Source organism: Nelumbo nucifera, chromosome 3, assembly GCF_055504915.1.
Source record: "Nelumbo nucifera cultivar China Antique chromosome 3, China Antique-T2T, whole genome shotgun sequence".
Taxonomy (NCBI): domain Eukaryota; kingdom Viridiplantae; phylum Streptophyta; class Magnoliopsida; order Proteales; family Nelumbonaceae; genus Nelumbo; species Nelumbo nucifera.
Window position 1 is genome coordinate 302,805 of NC_142651.1, and position 20,476 is coordinate 323,280.

General features: G+C 37.3%; 1 protein-coding gene across 2 annotated transcripts in view; it reads left to right on the top strand.

The window, feature by feature from the left end:
- Positions 1–497: 497 nt before the first annotated feature.
- U2A' (U2 small nuclear ribonucleoprotein A) overlaps positions 498–20,476 on the top strand; it is a 45,559-nt gene continuing 25,580 nt past the window's right edge. The window contains exons 1-4 of one of the 2 annotated variants that reach the window (XM_010252104.3): positions 498–802; positions 948–988; positions 3,662–3,791; positions 3,884–4,089. In XM_010252104.3, coding sequence (XP_010250406.1) covers positions 721–802; positions 948–988; positions 3,662–3,791; positions 3,884–4,089 — 459 coding nt within the window. In that variant the 5' untranslated portion in view covers positions 498–720. The remainder of the gene's footprint in view (positions 803–947; positions 989–3,661; positions 3,792–3,883; positions 4,090–20,476) is intronic. The other variant, XM_010252105.3, reaches the window with a different exon arrangement.

A 20,476-nucleotide genomic window follows, 5' to 3' on the forward strand; every position in this document is an offset into this window, starting at 1 on the left:
GTTTTTTGAGAAAACTTTTTTAGACCACACCTTCTTGATTTCTAATGCATGGTCTGAATGCAACATTTTTTTTCTAGAAAAATTGTATCAAATAAGATGCCATTTCTGATGTGGCACCTATATGGTGCCATTTTCTCATAAAAACGTCATTGATGCCAAACACCGCCTAAGTATAGGGGAGCTTGAGAGGTTTCAACAATTTATCTTTTAAGGCCCTGTTTGCTTTTTGGCAATTCACTTACCTAGTTAAATAATAGAATGACCATTTTAACCATAAAAATCTATTATTAAAAAGAACATTTTAGTCCTGTTCGAGTGTGGCAACTTTCCCCTTGGATGGGAAAATTATTTACCCCACCTACGAGATTGGTATCATTTGCCCAAAATAAAACTTCCGTAATTCTAATTAAATCTGAAAAAAATATGAGTTTCTTTAATCAATAATAACCAAAATCTAATTAACCAACTTTCTACGTCTCAAAATCCCAAAAAAGAACGCCCCCTAAAAGCATTTTTCAAAACCCTAAGGATGGTTTTAGAGTTTATGTGATTTTCAGGTAACCCGGTTCAACGAACAGGATAGACAATATGCATAAAGATGGATCATAGCGGTGGACCGGTGGTATTCTATTCCGTTCCTGCTCTTTCGCGTGCTCGTCTGCTCGACGCAGCAGGGTTAGGAACTAGGAAGAGAAGCGAAGGGAGTGAAAAGGAACAAAAATGGTGCGGTTAACTGCGGATTTGATATGGAAGAGTCCTCACTTCTTCAATGCCGTTCGAGAGCGAGAGCTTGATCTCCGCGGTCAACACCATTCTTTCTCTATCTACAAAACCCTACATCATCCATAGCTCATAATGTTTCTTGTTAGTTGCAGTAGTAATAGTTGTCTATGTGAGACAAAAAACTTAGATTTTTCTTAAAAATTTCGTTATCATCTTTGTTCCAGGAAACAAGATTGCTGTGATAGAGAACCTAGGAGCGACTGAGGTGAGTGAGCTTCCACTTCAACTTCTCTATAAGACTAACCTTCTGCAATGAGACAAAACCTGTATTTGACTTTTCTCCCCCTCCAGTTCGCTAGTTTATCTTGTTTATATTCTTTCTTTGGGGTTCAAAGACATATGCGTACTTGCCAGGGACATAGATGATATGATTTGGTTAAGAAATCCTTTGTGTGAAAGACGAGTCTAGGGTCTCCTCGGGGCTGGGCCATTTGTATGGGGTTCTAGGCACAATATGCAAACTAATAAAAGTTTCATTGTTACTGATGAAAAAATAAAGTTTAGGGTCTCTACATCCTAGTAACAACCGTGCAGCTAATCTGTTGAAGCCCCGAGGTTTCCCAAAGTTTTATTTGTTTTCACTTAAAATTGACAAACTTTTCAGGCTCACATGTTTGCTCCTTCTACGGTGGAACTTTGTTTTACCTGCTATTTACAAAAACAAATTAGAAGGGCAGAAAACAAAGCTTTTTTCTGTGAAAGAGATGGAAATATTAGCTGAAATGTTTCAATTGGAAAAATTTCATGTCCATTTTATAGTGATACAAGTGCAGCCTATATGTCCTCCCCCCAGTTGTGTTAATGAATTTATTACCTAAAACAAGTCTACTTAAAATTATTCTATCTTTGAATCTTTAACACATAAAATTTCATTTTTCAGATGCTTGTATACTATTACCACTATTCCATTCCGTTATTTACTTCTCTTGTGCACCATAGTTTATAGAAATCCAGGTCTGCTACCAACATGTTTTTTTGATAATTGTTCTACCAACATGTTTTTTTGATAATTGTTCTACCAACGTGTTGTTAGCAACATTTGCTTCCAACATGATTGTAGCTGTACAACTCAAAAATGATCACTGTCTCTACTATACGACCCCCATCAATGACAAGATACATGAATGAAACATGTTTGAGATCTGCATCCATAAATCATATTGGAAGCAATGTTGCTCCTGACATGGTGGTACTTGGTAGCTGTTTGGACTCGGTTTATGGCCTCCAATTTTTTAGCTTCCCTTCATTCCATGTGGTCTCTTGTAAGCATGCTATATTAATCCTTATCCTCATTGTATTTACTAATTACATAGTCTTTTCTGTTAAACATTCCTACATTCTAAGTGGCTAATTGATTCATGTTTCTTGGATTAACTTCTTTACTTACCCTCTTCCAAAAGTATATGGGAACCTTCACTTATTTCTCATCACAACTTACCATTGTTTTGGTGCGTTGCTTTTAGGGAATGCCCTAGCATTAGCATGAAATGACAATTAAGTAGCCTTGTTCATAAGAAGTTGGCTGCTGATTTTACACAACCCTCCTCCCTTATTTGGGCTTGGGACAGGGAGTCAATGTATGGTTAGAAAATGGTGTTCAATATGGAATTTGTACTAAAAACTAACCCATCTAACTCAGGCACGATCTCAAAAGACTATAACCTGTAGGGATAGAATTAGGATTGGGAGATGTTGTAGTCACAAATGAAGAGAAGTAGTAGTGCTAGCCTTTTTTCTTATTATCTTTGAACTACAGAGGTAATGTTCAAGATGCGGTTCCATGGTGCTTGATGTTTGCTGATAACATAGTCTTAATTGATGAAACTAGTGAAGGATTAAATGCAAAATTAGTTTAAAATATATTCACAAAAAAACAAGTCATTTTATTATAAACAGGACTAAAAATAGAATATTATCTCTGTAGTTCAAAGAGATAACTCAGTGTGGCCTCTTTGGTTACCTTGGTTCAATAATTCATAAGTAGAGCACAAAGGGTAAAATGGAGGGTTTGTTATTGATAAAAAGGGTAAAATGGAGGGGGTGCATCTGGTGCAAGGTTCAAAATTTTGTCACGTATTGGGGCATATCATATTGTACTGGCCCTGTCTTGATATGTGAAATATTAAGCATTTTATAATTTTAATATAGCCAGGGATAGGCCTTGTTAAGACCAGCCCCTTGTAAAAATAAGTGTGTTGGGGGTTAAAAAAATAAGCATGTTGGTCAAATCCCTGATACGTACATTCCGGCATATCGGGGTGTATCAATATTCTGAACCTTGATCCTGAGTCTTATGTGATAGGCGAATACCATGTTGGTTTAAAGGAAAGTTCTATAAAACAGTTGAACCAGATTAACCAGTCTCCGGCGAAGAAGACTGTAGCTTTATTATCTTCTCTGATTTTCAGCAATTCCATACCCTTCAATCTAAGTAGATGACTAATGGTCACACTAGGAAGGAGCAACTTGGTGCAAGTAGAAGGCTCTAAAAGAGCATGGGGAAGGCTAAAGAGGACATGAGCTGAAATAATAAGAAATGACAGTTTTGTTGAGTTGAGTTCTTGTCCTTCCTTGAGTTTTCTCTCCTTTATAAGAAAATATGGAGGTTCTCATTGGATTGCATGTCCCAACTTCCTATTACCTCACCTATGGTTTTCATGGGTTTTTCATAAATAAATTATCTTCATTAGTTGCTTGGCTGCTGTACTGCTTTTTTTTTTTGTTTTTTTGTTGTTGCGTGGTCACTCCTATATACTTGTGTTGGATGTTTCTTTAATAGAACTCTTCAAGTAGATTATTTAGCTCTTTAAAATTTTGTAACCCTTTGGCACCTTCTGTTTGATGATAATGGCTTTTATACTTCTTATCTTAATTTCAGGACCAATTTGATACAATTGATCTGTCAGATAATGAGATTGTCAAGCTTGAAAACTTCCCTTATCTAAGTCGGTTGGGCACTTTGCTTATAAATAATAACAGAATTACTCGTATTAATCCTAATATAGGAGGTAAGACTGAAAACGCCATTTGCCTGTTTAATGCAATGTGTTTATTTCTTAAGGAAGCTTACTCTAATGGTTTCTGTTACTTAAATTTGCAGAATACTTACCAAAACTGCACACCCTAGTTCTAACAAATAATCGACTTGTTAACTTGGTTGAGATCGATCCTCTTGCATCCCTTCCGAAGTTGCAATTTCTTAGCCTGCTGGATAATAACATTACTAAGAAATCGAATTATCGGTTGTATGTGATCAACAAACTGAAACAGTTACGGTTGCTAGATTTCAAGAAAGTGAAACATAAGGTGAGTGCATTTTTTTTTAATTTTATATCAAGCAAGTATTGTTTAGGTGCCTTATAAGGCATGTCAGAGACTCAAAGTTCATTAGAACCTAGGTTGGATGGTCTTGAATCTTGATCTTGGTTATTTGATTCAATTACCTTGATTTCTTTTTTTTTTCCTTTTTTTGTTTTGAAGAGGTAATGTAAAATTGTACTAATAGAAAAAGGAAAGGTATACAAGTATGTCAGTTCACCGTACAAAAAGATTCTGTACATATGAACACCATTAGGAGCCCCCAAAGAAGTCAATAGCCAAAAAAGAAGACAGAAGATTCTGTTTAAAGTATAAGTTGATTCTCTACCAGCCTCTGAGATCTTCGACAATGTGATTAATCAGCATCTCTTCTTGAGACTACTTTTGGTAAAAAATCCTCCTATTCTGTTCTTCCCATATAGCCCATAACACTTCCAGAGGAATAGACCACAAAGTCCACCCCTTCTTATTCATTTCCCTACTTTCCAACTTTCAGGAAGGGACTTCTGGCTGTGCTTAACATAAGCTTGTTAATGGGTGGTAATTTGTCCTCGTAGAATTAGAGATCATGCTCCCAAGTACAGCCATCAGCCCCATTGTAGTTTAGAGGAAAGCTTGTCAAAATAAGTTGTCTCTCCACAAATGGGTTAATTGATGCCTAAGTTTTTTTTGTTTTAATTCAAAATTGAAAAAAAGATTCCTTGTCATTGATAAAAAACTTCTTCAATACATAAAGTTAAGAATGTAATGAAATACTCAAAAGTGCATAAACTGACAGAGTCAATGACTCAGATTTAAGGGAGAAATGCATGAAGATCCAGACCCTGTGGTTAGATGGGGAAACAAATTTGATGCTAAAAATTAGTAATCTAAGTGAACTAGGATAGAAGGCAATAAAATCTGGTCCATATTCAATAGCTCCCTGATTGCTTTTTTGCACTAACAGTTTGTCATCATTCAGTGGAAGGATTTTTTTTTTTTTAATAAATGAGAATAGTTTTATTAATTCAAATAACGAAAGTACAATCAGCCTAGGAGGAGGCACGAGATGTTACCTCCCCCGAGGACTGAACCATATACACTAAACATACCCAAGCCTGAAACACAATTACAAAGTAGCCCAAAGTAGATCTCCCCTTGACACCCCTTGCTTGGCCAGAAAATCAGCCATTGCATTTGCTGATATGTTAACCCACTGAAACCTGACAGTCATATTTTTTGTCATCCATTTAACTTTTTTTAACAGATCCCTGTAGCCCCAACAAGCTGTTTCTGGACTTATCAGCCAGCCCACTACTACCTTGGAATCCCTTTCTACTATCAAATTGTTCACTCTAATTTGACTAGTCATCTGTGTACCTTGTACTGCTGCTAGTAACTCTGCCTTTACAGAATCACCTTCACCCGCTGGTCCTGAAAATATAGACAACTTATTGCTGTTTTTGTCTCTCAGAATCCCTCCAATTCCGGATGGCCCTGGGTTACCTTGGCAGCTGCCATCAAAATTCAATTTTACCACTCCATCCGGTGGGGGTTTCCATTCAGCTAGTGATTTGTTCTTGGTGGAGACTGTAGAAGCCACTACTGTCAATCTCTGATACATTTCCATTCAGCTAGTGATTTGTTCTCCTTAAGTCATCAAAGGAGTACTCTGCCAACAAATGTAACCACGTGAGTGTCCTTGTCGTTATGCATTCCTTGATTTCAGCAAGACTTCTTTCCTTTTCTTGAAATATTCTAACATTTCTCTCCTCCCATAATATCCACAAGGTAGTGGTTCTGATACATTTCCACATTAGCTTCCCTCTTTTTGTCAATCTCCCAAAGGCAGCCGGAGTGAACAACAACTTTACTTCACAGGGCAAGTTCCACCTGCACTCAAATAATTAAACAACCCAGTTCCAAATGTTGGCAGCAAAGGAGCACAATATCAGCAGATGGCTATAGTCCTCATCCTTCACTTTATACTGGAATCACCAATTTGGGGACAAACGCATAAAATGTTTCTTCTTTTGCAAGTTTTCCGTAGTATTGATCTTACCATAATAGGCTTTCCAACAGAACACTGCTATTTTGGGGGGGGGGGGTATTGGCCTTGACCAAACCTTTTTAACAGGGAAGACCTGAGAGGAGGGGTTGGAGCAAAGGGCTTGTACAGGAGCGGCTGTACAAGGCATCCAGATTGCTGAACAATTAGGAGTTCAACATTTGATAGTTGAAGGAGACTCTAAAATTGTTGTGGGATGGCTGACAAAGCCAGTTTCAGCTGTGGCGATATAGAGATTTATTGAGGAAAGTCAATTGGCTCACAAGAAATATGACAATTACCTCTCTTTGGGTAGAAGGATCAGCAAATTCCTTAGCGGATGGACTAGCTAAGCAAGGGGTTTCAAGGGATCATTTGTTTTGGGTTGCTATGTAATTTTATTTCTGTTTATTTCTGCTTATCCAGTTCTTAATTGATGTAATACTTTGTTAGAAGAGGTAACAGCTCGTGCCTCTTCATGGGTTTCTTGTATTGCCTTATATTCTGATTTAATAAATTATTTTCATTCATAAAAAAAAAAGATGCGCAAATGAAGGAGCCAACCGGGGTTAGGGACCAGACCCTTTTATCCGAGTTGGGGGGTCCAAACACACCAAATCTAAAAGCAGCAATAGTTCTGAAACACAAAAAAATTCTTTACCCTTAACCCTCTTTGAAACCTAAAATCCTATTTTAAAGCCAAAGGGCAAACTGGGGGAGGGTGGAAGGAACCATGAAATGGGTTTCTTTTTAAAGAGGGAGATGGAATAGTGAGAAGGGAAACTGTCTTTTAGGGGTTGAGTGCTCACCCAAATATCTTCCTAAAAAAGAATGGAGTTTCCAGAACAAACATCATACCTTACAAATTTGAGGAATTTGGGGAGAATGCCAGAGATAGCCTTCCAAGGTGTTGTTAGCAAAGCCCTTCAGGATACCCCTGCATCCCAACCTGATTTAGAACAACCATGGATACTTTTCACTATTTCATGCCACAACCTCTCCTTCTCTAGGGGGGCCACCTCCAAAGTCACTTACCTAAAAGAGCTTTATTCTTATTCACAATATTCCCTAAGCCTAGGCCTCCTTTTTTGCTCTGACTCACCATCTCCCACCTAGTGTTTTAAAAGTGCAAGGCGTAGGGGTCAATTTGCACTAGGCGCAAGGCGAGGTGCAAAATTATAAAAAAATGCTAAAAAATAAAAAAAGTCAGAAAATTCAAAAAAGTACTAAACATAATATTAATAAAAAAATATAAACTTAAATTCTAAAATAATGTTTTAAAAAACCTATTATCTAAAATTAGAATACATAAACATAAGATGTAATTATGTAAAGCATATTCAAATGAGAATTTAAAAATAAAATCAAACATATAAAACATTTTCAAGCATTTAAAACCTCTAATCTCTTTTTTCACTTAATTGCATTACTTCATGTAGCTAATGTAATGCAAAACATATTACATTCCTGATTCTACAAGCCGCCTTTGTGCCACACCCCTCGAGGCAAGCCTAAACAAGTCCACGTTAGCTCTTAAATTTTTAGTTTTCACACAAAAAATAATGATTTTATAGTTTTACTTGTTTTTTAAGAAGATATTTTATTAGGATGAATGAATGAACAACATTACCAAATTGGGGGTTCTCGGAGCTTTCGTGAGCTCTCCTTTGCTTCGACAAGACCCCCCCTTTCAACTAATGTTATGCATTTTTATTCTTCTTAATATAAAAGATTTTTATTAAAAATAAAGAAAAAATGAGATCCCCCCTTCCTCTTCATCTCCTCCTAACCCCCTCCTCTTAAGGAGGCTTATGCCTCTTTGTGTTCGGGAGGCTTACGCCTCTTACATTCTGAACTATGCCTCACGCCTCTAGGTAGTGGAATGCCTCGTGTCATGCCTCCGCGTTTTAAAACATTGATCTGAACATAGGACCTGCTGTCCCTCTGCCCACCCTACCATGCAGACTTTCCCCAAGTGTTTGAGTTATTCTCTTTTTTCTTGGTTACCTCAGTTGACTTAGCCTATTTTATAGTAACTACTCTTCCTTGCAAACCACTTAAACAAGCCTGTTCTGTCCCTTCATCTTCCTTGCTTTGTCCCCCTTCCATAGCTGGGCTTCAATGGAAGTAGCAAGCTAAACGTGGTATACTAAACCATCTGAAACAACCTCTATCTTCCTTGGAATATCATTGGGTGTAACACCACCTAGCATCACTGCGATTGAATGGAAATCAAAATCAAAGACACCATCTAATCTTGCATCACAGATTGCAGCTATTGATTGTAATACTTCCTCCTTCCAAAGATTGAAAGGTAACCCAAGCAATCTAACTATTACATTATCCTCAATCTTAAAACTTTTGGTATTAGAGAGAGGACACCATTTCGAGACTGTGACAACACCAACCTTTGAGTGAATATTTAAAACTGAAATCTCTACTTGATCTTCACCCAGATCTATCAGAGCTTTACAAGATTCATAAAGATTAACCACCATTGGCTTTTGCAGGTTTAATTCTCTGAGTATCGCCTGCACAATGCCTCTCCAATCCTTTGGTGGACTTGAAGTTTCCACCAAAAATTTCTTCCCCCAATCCTTCTTTTCTACTGTTGCTACCAGTTTACAACTTCTTTTTCCTTTTTCTGCAATCGTCCATTTCCTATAAATGGGTTCTTTCTCTCTCTTTTGTTTACCCACTTTCTTTTCCTTTGCCACAACCTCTACTTGTTTTAGTTTCAGCTGCTGAGTAAAGTCACTCAGTACCTCTGCCACTACCTTCCATCCATTACCCCTTCTACTTTCTGGGAAGCAAACCAACTGCTTCTTTCTTCCTCCAAAGATTTCCTGCAGAGTTATGTAACATCCTTTTGCATTCTTTTTACATTCCAATTCATAACTCTTTCTTCCATCAAGGTTGAACTTCTTAAAGTTCATTTGTTTACCTTTAGAACTTGCTTCTAAAACAAACTTCCGCATCCATTCGATCACTTCAAGACCTTCCAGCAGTATTGTAGCTTGCAACCCCACAGATGTGCAGATATCTTGTAAAACAAGAAATAGTGATTGGCAAACTGTGTTACATAAGACTGCACAAGGTATTATGTAGCAACACACATCTTCTTAGTCTTTCCATATGATCTTTTGTCAGGCACTTTCTGTGCGTGCAGTGCATACCAAGAACACATCCTTGGTAGGAGCTTACTCTATTTGACTTGAAGGTTTAGGATATGAATTTGCATTATCAATAGTAGTCGGTGTATCTCCTGTTTGGTGTGACATATTGCATGATTCAACTGTTGAAGCTGTGGTTAAAAGTAAAGAACACACCAAGGCTAAGTAAGCTAAGCCGAAAGCTAAGCCGTGTTGCAGACTCACCGATGCTCTTAGTTGTAGAGTTCACTCTTCACTGAACAAACCATTTGGCGTTTGCTCACCAGTCACCCCTAGAAGAGTTCACTCTTCACTAAACAGGAGAAGAGCTAGAACTCGCGGTTGTCGCTGGACTAACTGTTGTTGTCGGTTGCTGATGGTAGATAACGAAAGATGAAGCCCGAAGCTCGCCGCTCGTCAGCACTACACTAGGGTTTTAACTAAAAGTTTTGGAGGGAAGTTAGGGAACTGGGTGGGAAGAGTGGAAGGTTAAGGAATTATTGATAAAAAAGTGGACGGTTTCCAATTGTGCAAGTATAGCCCATGTAAGAAGTTTCCAATTGGAAGGTTTAACTTAAGGAGGCAGAACTGTGTTGAGGATTTCATTAGCATGGACAAATGGGGGTGATCATGGGCCAGGTTTGGTGCTAATGACAAGGGCTTTAGCCTAGGACCGGGCCTGGCCCTATAGTGGTTCGGACTGGGTATACAAGCTTTCCAAGCCTAATGACTTTGAGCCCATGGCATCTAATGATAAAAGTTTGTTATTTAGAATTTTTTGAATTAAATAACATAACATGTAATAAATGAAAAAAATATTGCACAAACCCAAGCTAGGCTGGGTTTGGCTAGGCTTTGGGCCTAGGACACAAAAAATTAGGCTTGTGCCTCAATGCCTCGTTTAATTCTTAACCTTGGTTATTGATAAAAAAAGAATTCTTAGGCTTGGTTTGGCTTGGTTTACCTATCTTTTTATAGATGAAGGCAAGACCTTAATCTTATTCACGAGAAATATGGGACTTGGAGCAATGCTTAATAGTGAATGTTACCATTGAGTGTTTTCCCATGGCTGCGTTTGTTGTGATACAAATGCAAATATGTATTGTACATAAATACTCTGCCTTTGGTTCATGAATGCAAAATGGGTTCACAGTTGTAAACTCATTTTGTACTCTTCTTGTTTGTTTCAAATCGATATAAATTTGTTGGTGTTTGGTAGATTGTGTGGAAGTAAACATTTAATGCTTCAACTGCCCATGGTCCACATACGGTGGTCTCTCTCGATCGAGGGGGTCCAAACTCTTTTATCTGGATTGAGGGGGTCCAAGCAAGCAAAATCCAACAATAATAAAGTTCAGAGACACAAACAAATTCCTCATCATTTAGGCCTCTACGAAACCCAAGGTCCTAAGCAGGAGACAAAGGGAGAGCTGGATGATGAAGAAACCTTGATACAATCTCCTTCTTAAAGAGGGAGATAGAATAAAGAGAGGGAAGTAAATCTTTTAAAGGTTGATTACCCACCCAAGCATCTTCCCAAAAAAGAACAGAGTTACTTCAGCAAACATCATACCTTACAAACTTGAGAAATTTAGGGAGAATGCTAGAAATTGCCTTCCAAGCAGTAGTTAGTTGAGCTTGTCAAGATATCCCAGCATCCCATCTAGTTTCGGAGTAGTCATGGATGTGAGCCACCACTTCATGCTAGAGCCGCTCTCTTTCCATAGGCCACCTCCAAAGCCATTTGCCTATAAGAACTTCATTTTTGTTGGCCAAGTTCCTTGGTCCTAATCCTCCTTCCTTACAACGATTGACTATCTCCCAACTAAACTGATCCTTTTTTCCATCTCCTGGCTCCATAAGAAGTCCCTCGTTAGTTTTTTCTAACCTCTTAGCTACTCTAGAGAGTATCCTAAAAACGGATGGAAAGTAAATGGGGAGATCAGCGAGAGTAGCTTTGATTAAGGTGATTCTTCCCCCCAATGAGATGCAATTCTTTTTCCAAGCCAGTAGTCTTTTTTCAAACTTTTCTAGGGGAAGTCCTAAGTAGGTCAAGTGCCACGCAGAAATGGAACACTTAAGCATACAACAATAGACTCCGGCTCCCTCTGATTTTAGTTTAGCCTCACCACACAACTCTTTTCAAGATTGATCTTGAAGTTGGAAGCACTCTCAAAGAATGAAATTATTTTCTTAGTTTGTTCTGTTTGGAGTTTTGTGTAAGGCGGTAGCCTAGTATCTTGTTGGTGAATACTTGTTACCCTTCTCATGTATGTTTTTTTTCCTTTTTAATAAATTTTCTTTTATCATTAAAAAATTTATTTGCATTAATGCCCATCTCATTGGTTATTCTAGATTCGGTCTTCCCCTTGGTCCATCTAACAAAGCTTCGGAAGATTTATACATTCATAGAGCAGGTTCTGTTCATCCTCTTAAGCATATACATCTAGAAGGTCCAAAGGGTCAACAAAATTCTCCTTTTCTTCATCACCTTTAAGATGTTCTGCCTTGAGCCTTAAGTTGTGGTTGACAAGAACTGACTTTTTAAGCTTTACATGACCCAAGCTATTTTGCTATTTTGTGTGAATAGGAGAGAACATACTCCAATTTCACTCACATCTTAATGATGTAGCTGTTCGAGACAATACATGTACAACTACATGATGTAAGGAGAGTAGGGGAAGAGATAGATTTAGAGAGGTCCAAAGGGTCAACATAATTCTCCTTTTCTTCATCACCTTTAAGATGTTCTGCCTTGAGCCTTAAGTTGTGGTTGACAAGAACTGACTTATTAAGCTTTACATGACCCAAGCTATTTTGCTATTTTGTGTGAATAGGAGAGAACATACTCCAATTTCACTCACATCTTAATGATGTAGCTGTTCGAGACAATACATGTACAACTACATGATGTAAGGAGAGTAGGGGAAGAGATAGATTTAGAGAGGGAAACGAGATAGAGTTTGAAGAAAGTTCAAGAAGAGCAAACAAAGTGGAACTCTTGAACTTGAACTCTTTAAGTCCCAACTTATCAAGTGTAAAAGCAAGCTTGAAGGTCCTAAACGAAGAGATATTACATTATTACTTCACTTTTTATTTTTTTCTTTTTCTTTTCTCCTATTATTCACATAAGAAATCCAAAAGAGGGTTTGCTGTTAGTGCATACCTAAGGTCTTGAATGGCTGAAGGCCTGGCTTTTTGATTGTTGCTCTAAGGAAGTCTTCAGTGATGTTAAAGCTACTAGTTCGAAGCGTAACTATGCCGTTTTAGACTTTCTAGTTTCCAAGTATGGAAAATAGAAAACCCTTCTTTAATATGATTGTATCCCAATGCTACTCTATAGTCTACAAATGTGGTTTTAGCTTATTTCTTTTAAGAAACATCTCTCTTTTTCTCTATGTTGATAGGAAATAAGATTCTATGTTTCTTCTTGGTCGACATGTCTTTCAAAATATTAGGAAAAAATGTTTTCTTGGTGTTTGGATCGACTTAGTTGATATTTTCAAAATATAGGAAATGTTGATTTACATATTGTATATTTTATATTCATCCCCAAGTTTATTTTAGTAAATCTTGAGAAATGTCATGCACAACTTTAGAGGGTAGCTTTTGGAGTCTTCTACTTCAGAGTTAATTAATCATGTCATGTTATATCATTTTTGTTTGGGAGAAAAGTCGTTTAAAGGAATAAGTTTGTCTAGTTTTCATTGTGAATCTTGTGAGCTCTCCTAGAATTATAGAAACTCGTATCCTTCGAGTAATAAAATATCCATTTTTCTTTTTAATGTTGTGCTCTCAAAGGTAAAACTTGTATCATTTACCTTTGATGGGTGTTTTTTTTTGATAAATGAGTATGATTTATTAAATCAGAAATATGAGACAATATAGTAGTCCACACACCCAAAGAGAGATTATCTTCTTTTTTTTTGATAAATGAGTAAGATTTTATTAAACCAGCAAATAATAGTTACATGCAACCCATGGAAAGGCACGAGATGCGACCTTGCCTTTAAAGCTAGTTACAGAATTACAAGTACAAAAGAAATTACACAGAAGCTCAAAATAAAGTATCCCAGAGAACCCCTTGTTTTGCAAGTGAATCAGCTATTGAGTTTGCTGATCTCCCTACCCACTAAACTCTGATTGTCATATTCCTTGTTAACCATTTAACCTTTTTGAGAAGATCTCTAAAACCCCAAATCATAGTATCCGGATCCTTTTGCCAACCCACTGTCACCTGGGAATCCTCTTCAATAATCAGATGCTCTATACCTACCTGATTTGCAAGCTGGATTCCTTGCAGCAGCAAGTAATTCGGCCCTTAAAGAGTCTCCCACACCCGCAGGACCTGAGTACAAAGATATAATGCCTGAAGGTCCTGGGTTTCCTCGGCTACTTCCATCAAAGTTCAGCTTGATAAACTCCTCCCCTGGTGGCATCCATTCAACCCTATGTCTGTCCTTCCTGGCATCCATTCAACTCCTCCCCAAAGAGAGATATCTTATATATGTTTTCTATACAAGGCTGAGAAAGGACCATTATGTCTATCTCTTACAAGAAAGAATAAAAGAATATACGTGTACATATGTTATAGCATAAAAAGGTGCTCCTAAAATCCGAGAAAGGAAAGAATATATAAGATTGAAATCTTCAGCCTCTACAGCTATAAGTATTTTGTCTGATTTATTGCTCATTTTTCCAGATATACATGGATTTACTTGATGCGTTCCCAAGATGAAGCTTCAAAAATTGTGAAGCAATTTCATGAATTTGTTTTTACCCAATTTGAAACTTATGTCAAAATATTATACTTTGATAATGTAAAGTAGTATTTTGAGAAGAGTCTCACATCTTACCTTAAAAAAATTTTGGGGTTATTTATCAAAATTCTTGTACCTGCATTCCACAATATAATGGAGTGGCAAAGGATAAATTGTCACATTGTTGAAGTTGCCAGAAGTAAATAAGAAAAAAATAAGGTTTCTAATGGACCCACCTCAAGTTGGAGCCTAAATGTCATAAAGCTTCAACTTGCTGTAAATGTAATCCATCTGAGCACGGCTTAAGCCTTTGGTGAAGTGATTGGCTGGCTGATCTTCTGATCTGACCCCTTGCATACGGTGTTACAATTTCGCTACTTATGACCTTCTCCTTTACAAAGTGGCAATCTACTTCTACATCTTTAAATTTTTTCATGAAACATTGGATTAGAAAAAATGTGGATTGCAACTTCAGTGTTACAAAATAGTTTGATAGGAGTGGAAACTTTTATTCCAATTTCCTGAATAGCTGTTTTAACCAAAGCAACTCACAAGTTGCATGTGCCATGGTCCTATATTCAGCTCCAATACTACTAGCAACCACATAATGCTTTTTGCTCTTCTAGGTAACTAAATTTTCTCTAGGAAAGGTGTAATAGCCAATTATGGACTTTCTGTTAGTGATAGATCTGGCTCTTAGTCTACATCTGTAATTCCTTCCAAGTACAGTTCTCCCTTTTATACATCAACGCTTGACCTGGAGCACCCTTCAAAAGCAACTTGAAGAGGGAATATTCATAGATAGACCTGTTCATGGGCCGGGCCGGGCTTTGCCTCTACATTAACAGAATATGTTCAGGCCTGAGCCTGAGCCTGAGCCCGGCCTGACCATTGGGCCTAGGTCTTGAGCCTGAGCCCGACCCTCATAAAACCCGAAGCCCGGGCCCAAACCCAAGCCCGTTTAGAAATTTGGAAAAGAAGATTTTTTCCTTTTTAATTCAATTAAAAGCTGTTTTATTTATACTAAAAGACCTCAGAAGCTAAAAACTAATGAAAAATCTCATTATTACTTGAAAAAAGAGAAGAAGGTAAAGAAAAATATATTATATATGTTTTTTATTATATAAAATATATTTTTATTAATATAATACATTATCAAGTCGGGCTCGGGCTTGGGCTTGGGCTCGGGCAGATTTTTTTGAGAAAGCCCGAGCCCGACCTTAAAAAAGTTGAGTCTGATATTTAGGCCTGAGCCCGAGCCCGTGGGCCTGAAATCTTGTCCAAGCCTGACTTAAATCGGACTACCTGGCCCATGAACAGGTCTATTTATAGATAATACATGTTTGGTTACCTTTTTCGATGATTTTTTCTAGTTAATGATATGTGTGTGTGGATATTGTGTGAGATAAGATAAATGTCTCCTATTTATGTTGTTGATGTCAGCTAGCATTTTGAGAAATCTTTACTAATTTTCTTTGCTTGCGGCTAGTGTTTTATAGTGTTTCTAGGCAATATGTATTACTGTTTGGTGATTATATGTGTTGGTGAGATTTAGTTTTAGGTGGAGGTTGCTAAAGTAACATAGCAGAATTCTCCCTTTCGTTATGGCATCATGGGGTAGTGAAATTAAGTCAAGCATGGTTAATAACCAGACTTCATGGCCGTCCAGATGACCTCGGTGAAGCTTAATGGTGCTAATTACATACCTTGGGCAAAATCTGTTGAAGCAAATCTAATTGCTAGGGGTAAATTGAAGTATATTAAGGATAATAAACCGGACTCAAGAATTGCTGGACACATTGATTGGGTAGAAGAACATGTGTAAATTATGACTTCAATGGAATAGCATGGAACCCTATAATAGTGTGAATTTGGTGTTCTTTGACAAGAAATATGGGTTTCTGCTAAACAATTCTGCTCTGGACAAGATAATGTGACAAGGATTTATCAGCTTTATCAAGATTGTTTTCTGCTACAACAAAGTGACATTATCATTGAAGAGTACTATGCTAGCATCCATAAGAGTCTTGCATAATGATTTGAATTCCTATCAGCTGTTGTCAAATGACTTGAAGGTACAGTAGCAACATAGGGATCAGCTGGATGTTGCCTTGTTTCTTTCTGGGCTAAGGTCTAAATATAAATCTGTTTATGGACAAATTCCAAGTAGTTGTTAGATTCGTACCCTATTAGAAGTCTTCTTTAGAGTTAGGAGAGTCTCAAATCCACAGGCTTGTAGTTCTCCCATATTTGAGATGTTTGCTCTAGCTGCAACCAGGGGTGGTGGAGGTTTATGAGGTAGAGGTGGTATGGAATGAGAGGTGGCTGTGGAGGTGTTTGAGATGGAAGTGCTGCTAGAGGCTGAGGTGTTGGAGGATGTGGTATAGTTGTGTGAATGTTGTCATTGTGGGCATGAAGGATACATTGTCATTAGTATGCAATACAATAAAAAAAGAAATCAACATGATAGACTAAACACATTTAAGTTGATCATTATTTCATTAGAAAGCAGCTACTGAAGTTCATCATCAAATATTATGGGATGATTGGCCTAATGTCTACTATTAGTGTGCCTAAGGTTTTCCTTATGCTTCATTGATCCTGGATGATTGCCTTGATGTATGATGTCTTGGAGGAAATCTCTTCCCCTTTATAATAGAATTTTCACCACTTCTTAAAAAGAAAACAGAATTGCCAACCATTTGTAAATACCCTTTTTGTCAAACTTGCTAAGCATGGCTTTTCATCATGCCCAACTTGCTAAGACAAAGCAAAAGTTTAGGTTAGATACCCTTTTGTCAAAACATTAGCTAAATGATTCTGGTTGTGTTTGGGAGCGTTTTTTTGGCCTAAAGGGGCTTCTAAAATGCCACTTTTTAAAATGGGCATTTTAAAGAAGTGCTTTATAGTGTTTGCTTGGTCACCAGATTTTTAGTTCAAAATAGGTTCTTGTAAACATAAAAAATCTAAATGGAGTTTTTTTTTTTTGCTTTTTTAAATGGGCATTTTGAGGTAGAAAGCCCTTTTTGAGCTTTTTCACCAAACAACTCTTTGACTGGTTTTTGGCTTCTCTAACCCAAAAGCACAAAAAACCCATTTAGATTTTACTAATTAGGGTATATATGTAACTTGCATTTCATTAATTATGTAATTCAATACAAATTAGGGGTATATATGTAACTTCATCTTCTTTCTCTCTTTTATCTTTAATTACTTTGTTTTAAAAATTCAAACAACCCTAACTAGTCTTGATTGACCCTATGTAATTGTTTTATACTATGTTTTGGGACAAGTCTTAGTTGAGTTGACTATACTTGTGTCAATCTTTTTGCAAATCTCTTCTATTTTTTTTTTCTTTTTTTTTGATCAATAACAACTTCAGCAATTTTATTAAAATATCACAAGAATAGTTACAGCAAGGAAGACAAACACTCTTATCTGCCAAAAACAACTTAAGTCCTCAAAGAAAGAAAAGGAAAAAAAGAAGCTATTTAGTTACAACTTAGCCCAAAACACTACATCCCTTTCTATCCCCTGTTTATTTAGCCCATCTGCTATAGAGTTAGCTGTTCTTTTAATCCAACATCCTGATTTCCATTTCCCGTACCAGCCACTTGAACTTTCTTCTCTCATTGCTGTACTTCCATAATCCACAGTTGTCTTTCCTCAGCCACCCTATCACCACTTCCGAGTCCCCTTCAATTATGAGTTTTCTGACGTCCATCTCCTTAGCTTTCTGAACTCCTTCCATAACTGCCAAGATCTCAGCTCTAAGAGAATCCCCCACTCCAATTGGACATGAGAACATGGCTGAAATGACCCGGTTCTCATCCCTAAAAACACCCCCAATCCCTGATTGTCCAGGATCCCCCCTACAACTCCCATCAAAGTTCAATTTTAGGAATCCAGCAGGTGGGGGTGTCCAAGACACCTTCACAACTGATTTGGACTCCATACAGCTTGCAATCTCACCCCACTTCCTCACATGTCATCCACTGTGTAGTCTGTGAATAGCTCTAGAGATTTCAGTCACTGGATTAGGAAGCCCTTTACAAGACGAAATGTGACATGAACTGGATACTTAATTCTACATCGTCGTTCCTATTTGCAATTGTGAATTTATTTACTCGGGATAGAGTTTATAATTCAGTTGCTCCTTTCATGAGCACCTTTATATCTAACACATCCAGCATTTACTTCCATCATCTCGCTAAAACGTGAGAAGCATATTCTTTATACTTGTCAATGACGAAATGAATATACATGAATCGTTTTTTGCACTAAAGTGTTTGACTGTTTGTATGTCTCCTCTTTAAAAGCTCGAACCTTTATATATCTGAGGCGGCTTTATCATTTTTGTTTCTCTTAAATTGGTGATTTTTGAATAATCACAATTTCTGATCCATCATGTGAAATTAGTTGTTCAAGCAGCGGATGGCCTTTCCTTGTAATTGTCCAAAGCATGGCTAAGGATTTTTAGAGAATGTTAGGGGAACCTTATTCATAGTTAGGAATGTGGCATACTTGTCTGGCAAATTGATCTTTTGATTGACCACTTCATCTAAGAACGTCTTCAGTGAGATTATATCTGAAGTTAAAAGGGGCTGTTGTTAAATTAAAAGGAAAGAGGTAGATGAGAATTTTCTTTCTTTGAGGTGCTCATGTTATATATTTATTTGTTTGTTTGGTATTTCACGTTTGTTCTAGTTTGTGTTGTTTTTTTAGTTTTTACTGTCTTGTCTCTCCACTGATGTTACACCTTTTCATTGTAGTGGTTCACTTTCCCCCCGTTTTCAGGTGAAATTGCTAGGTTATCTAAAATAAGTAACTTTTAACTTTCTTAAATGAAAATAAACCTTAATAAAAGATATCGACACTTTACTGCGTTTAGATTGTACAAAGTTACTTAAATTGATGATAAACTGGTAATTAGGATCTTTAGCAAAGAATGCTGTCTGCAAAGTACTTGGTGCCATGAACCATGTTGCTTTACCCCGCCTCTTCTTTGCCCAACAAATTTGAATCCACTCCTTCAAGAATTTTCCCCTGAATATCTGCATCAAAATTCTCTTTAATTCAATCTAATGTCAAAATTTTTATTGACATCAAATCTGACTTCTCACTTGATGTTTCTACCATCTGATTATTGCTAGGTAATTTGGATCAATGATTGCCACCTCTGCCTCCTTTTTATCTTTTATATCTTCCTATTACTTTTATGGGATCTGATTCCCCATAGGCCAATTCTCATTTGGGAGAAATTTCTTGAAACTTGAATTATTTGGCCGTTCTTCGAACTCTTAGGCCTCTAATCTATCCACAATGCTGATCTTTTTTCTCCTTCTCAACTGGTTCTCCATTTGGTGATATCATCTTTTCATTCAAATTCACCAATGAAATCCTCTGAGTGGGCTTCCTAATCCAGTCCAGCCCTTTACAAGATAATTAGTAAGGTCTTGTCCTTAAGAATCCGATAAGTACTCCCCTCCTTAGTTTTTTGTGAATCAAGGAGTTTTTGTTCAAGATGGACAAATTATTGATCTAATACTAATTGCCAATGAGTGTGTAGGAGAAATGAAGAGATCAAGGAAAAATGGTGTAGTCTATAAGTTGGATTTGGATAAAGCCTATGACTTGGTTGATTGGCAGTTTCTGATTGGGGTTGTTAAGACAATATGGGTTTGGAGAGAGATGGTGAAAATGGATTTGGGGGTGTTTAAGGACTTGTCGCTACTTGGTAATAGTTAGCGACACATTGGTGGATTTCTTCCCTACTAGGCATGGAATTAGACAAGGAGACCCCCTCTCTCCTTTTCTATTTACGGTAGTCACAGATGTTTTAAGTAGAGTCATCCTAAAATTACTCATTTGCAATTTGCAGATGATACCATTTGGTTTTGTGAGGGGGATGAGTTAGTTGGGATAAATATGGAAGAGGGGGAGATTGCAGAGTGTGCTGGCATCTTAGGGTGTAATGTTGCTCAATGGTTGTTGACTTAATTACCTCTAGGAGCTAACACAAAAGAGGCATTTTTCTAGAACCCAATAATGGAAAGATTCTATAAGAGACTGGCTAGTTGGAAGAAAGGGTACCTTTTTCTGGGTGGAAGAATAACATTGATTAGTTTGACCCTTTCCAAGTTACAAGGAATATGTTGATCTCTTTACAGTGGGTGGGGAGATCAGCAAATACTTTGTCCAATGTGGTAGCCAAGCAAGGGGTAATTAGGGAAGAATTGTTTTGGGCTCAGTTGTGATTCCTATATTTTTTTTCCTAGTTTAATTGTATGACTCTAGGAGGGTCCGTAGCTCGCACCTCTCCCTGGGATGTATGAAATCACAACTCTAAATCAGTTTTTGAATTAATAAAATTTTACTATTACTCTTAATAAAAAGATTCCGGTAGGTGTGGGCAAAAGGTTAGAGAAGTTAACGAG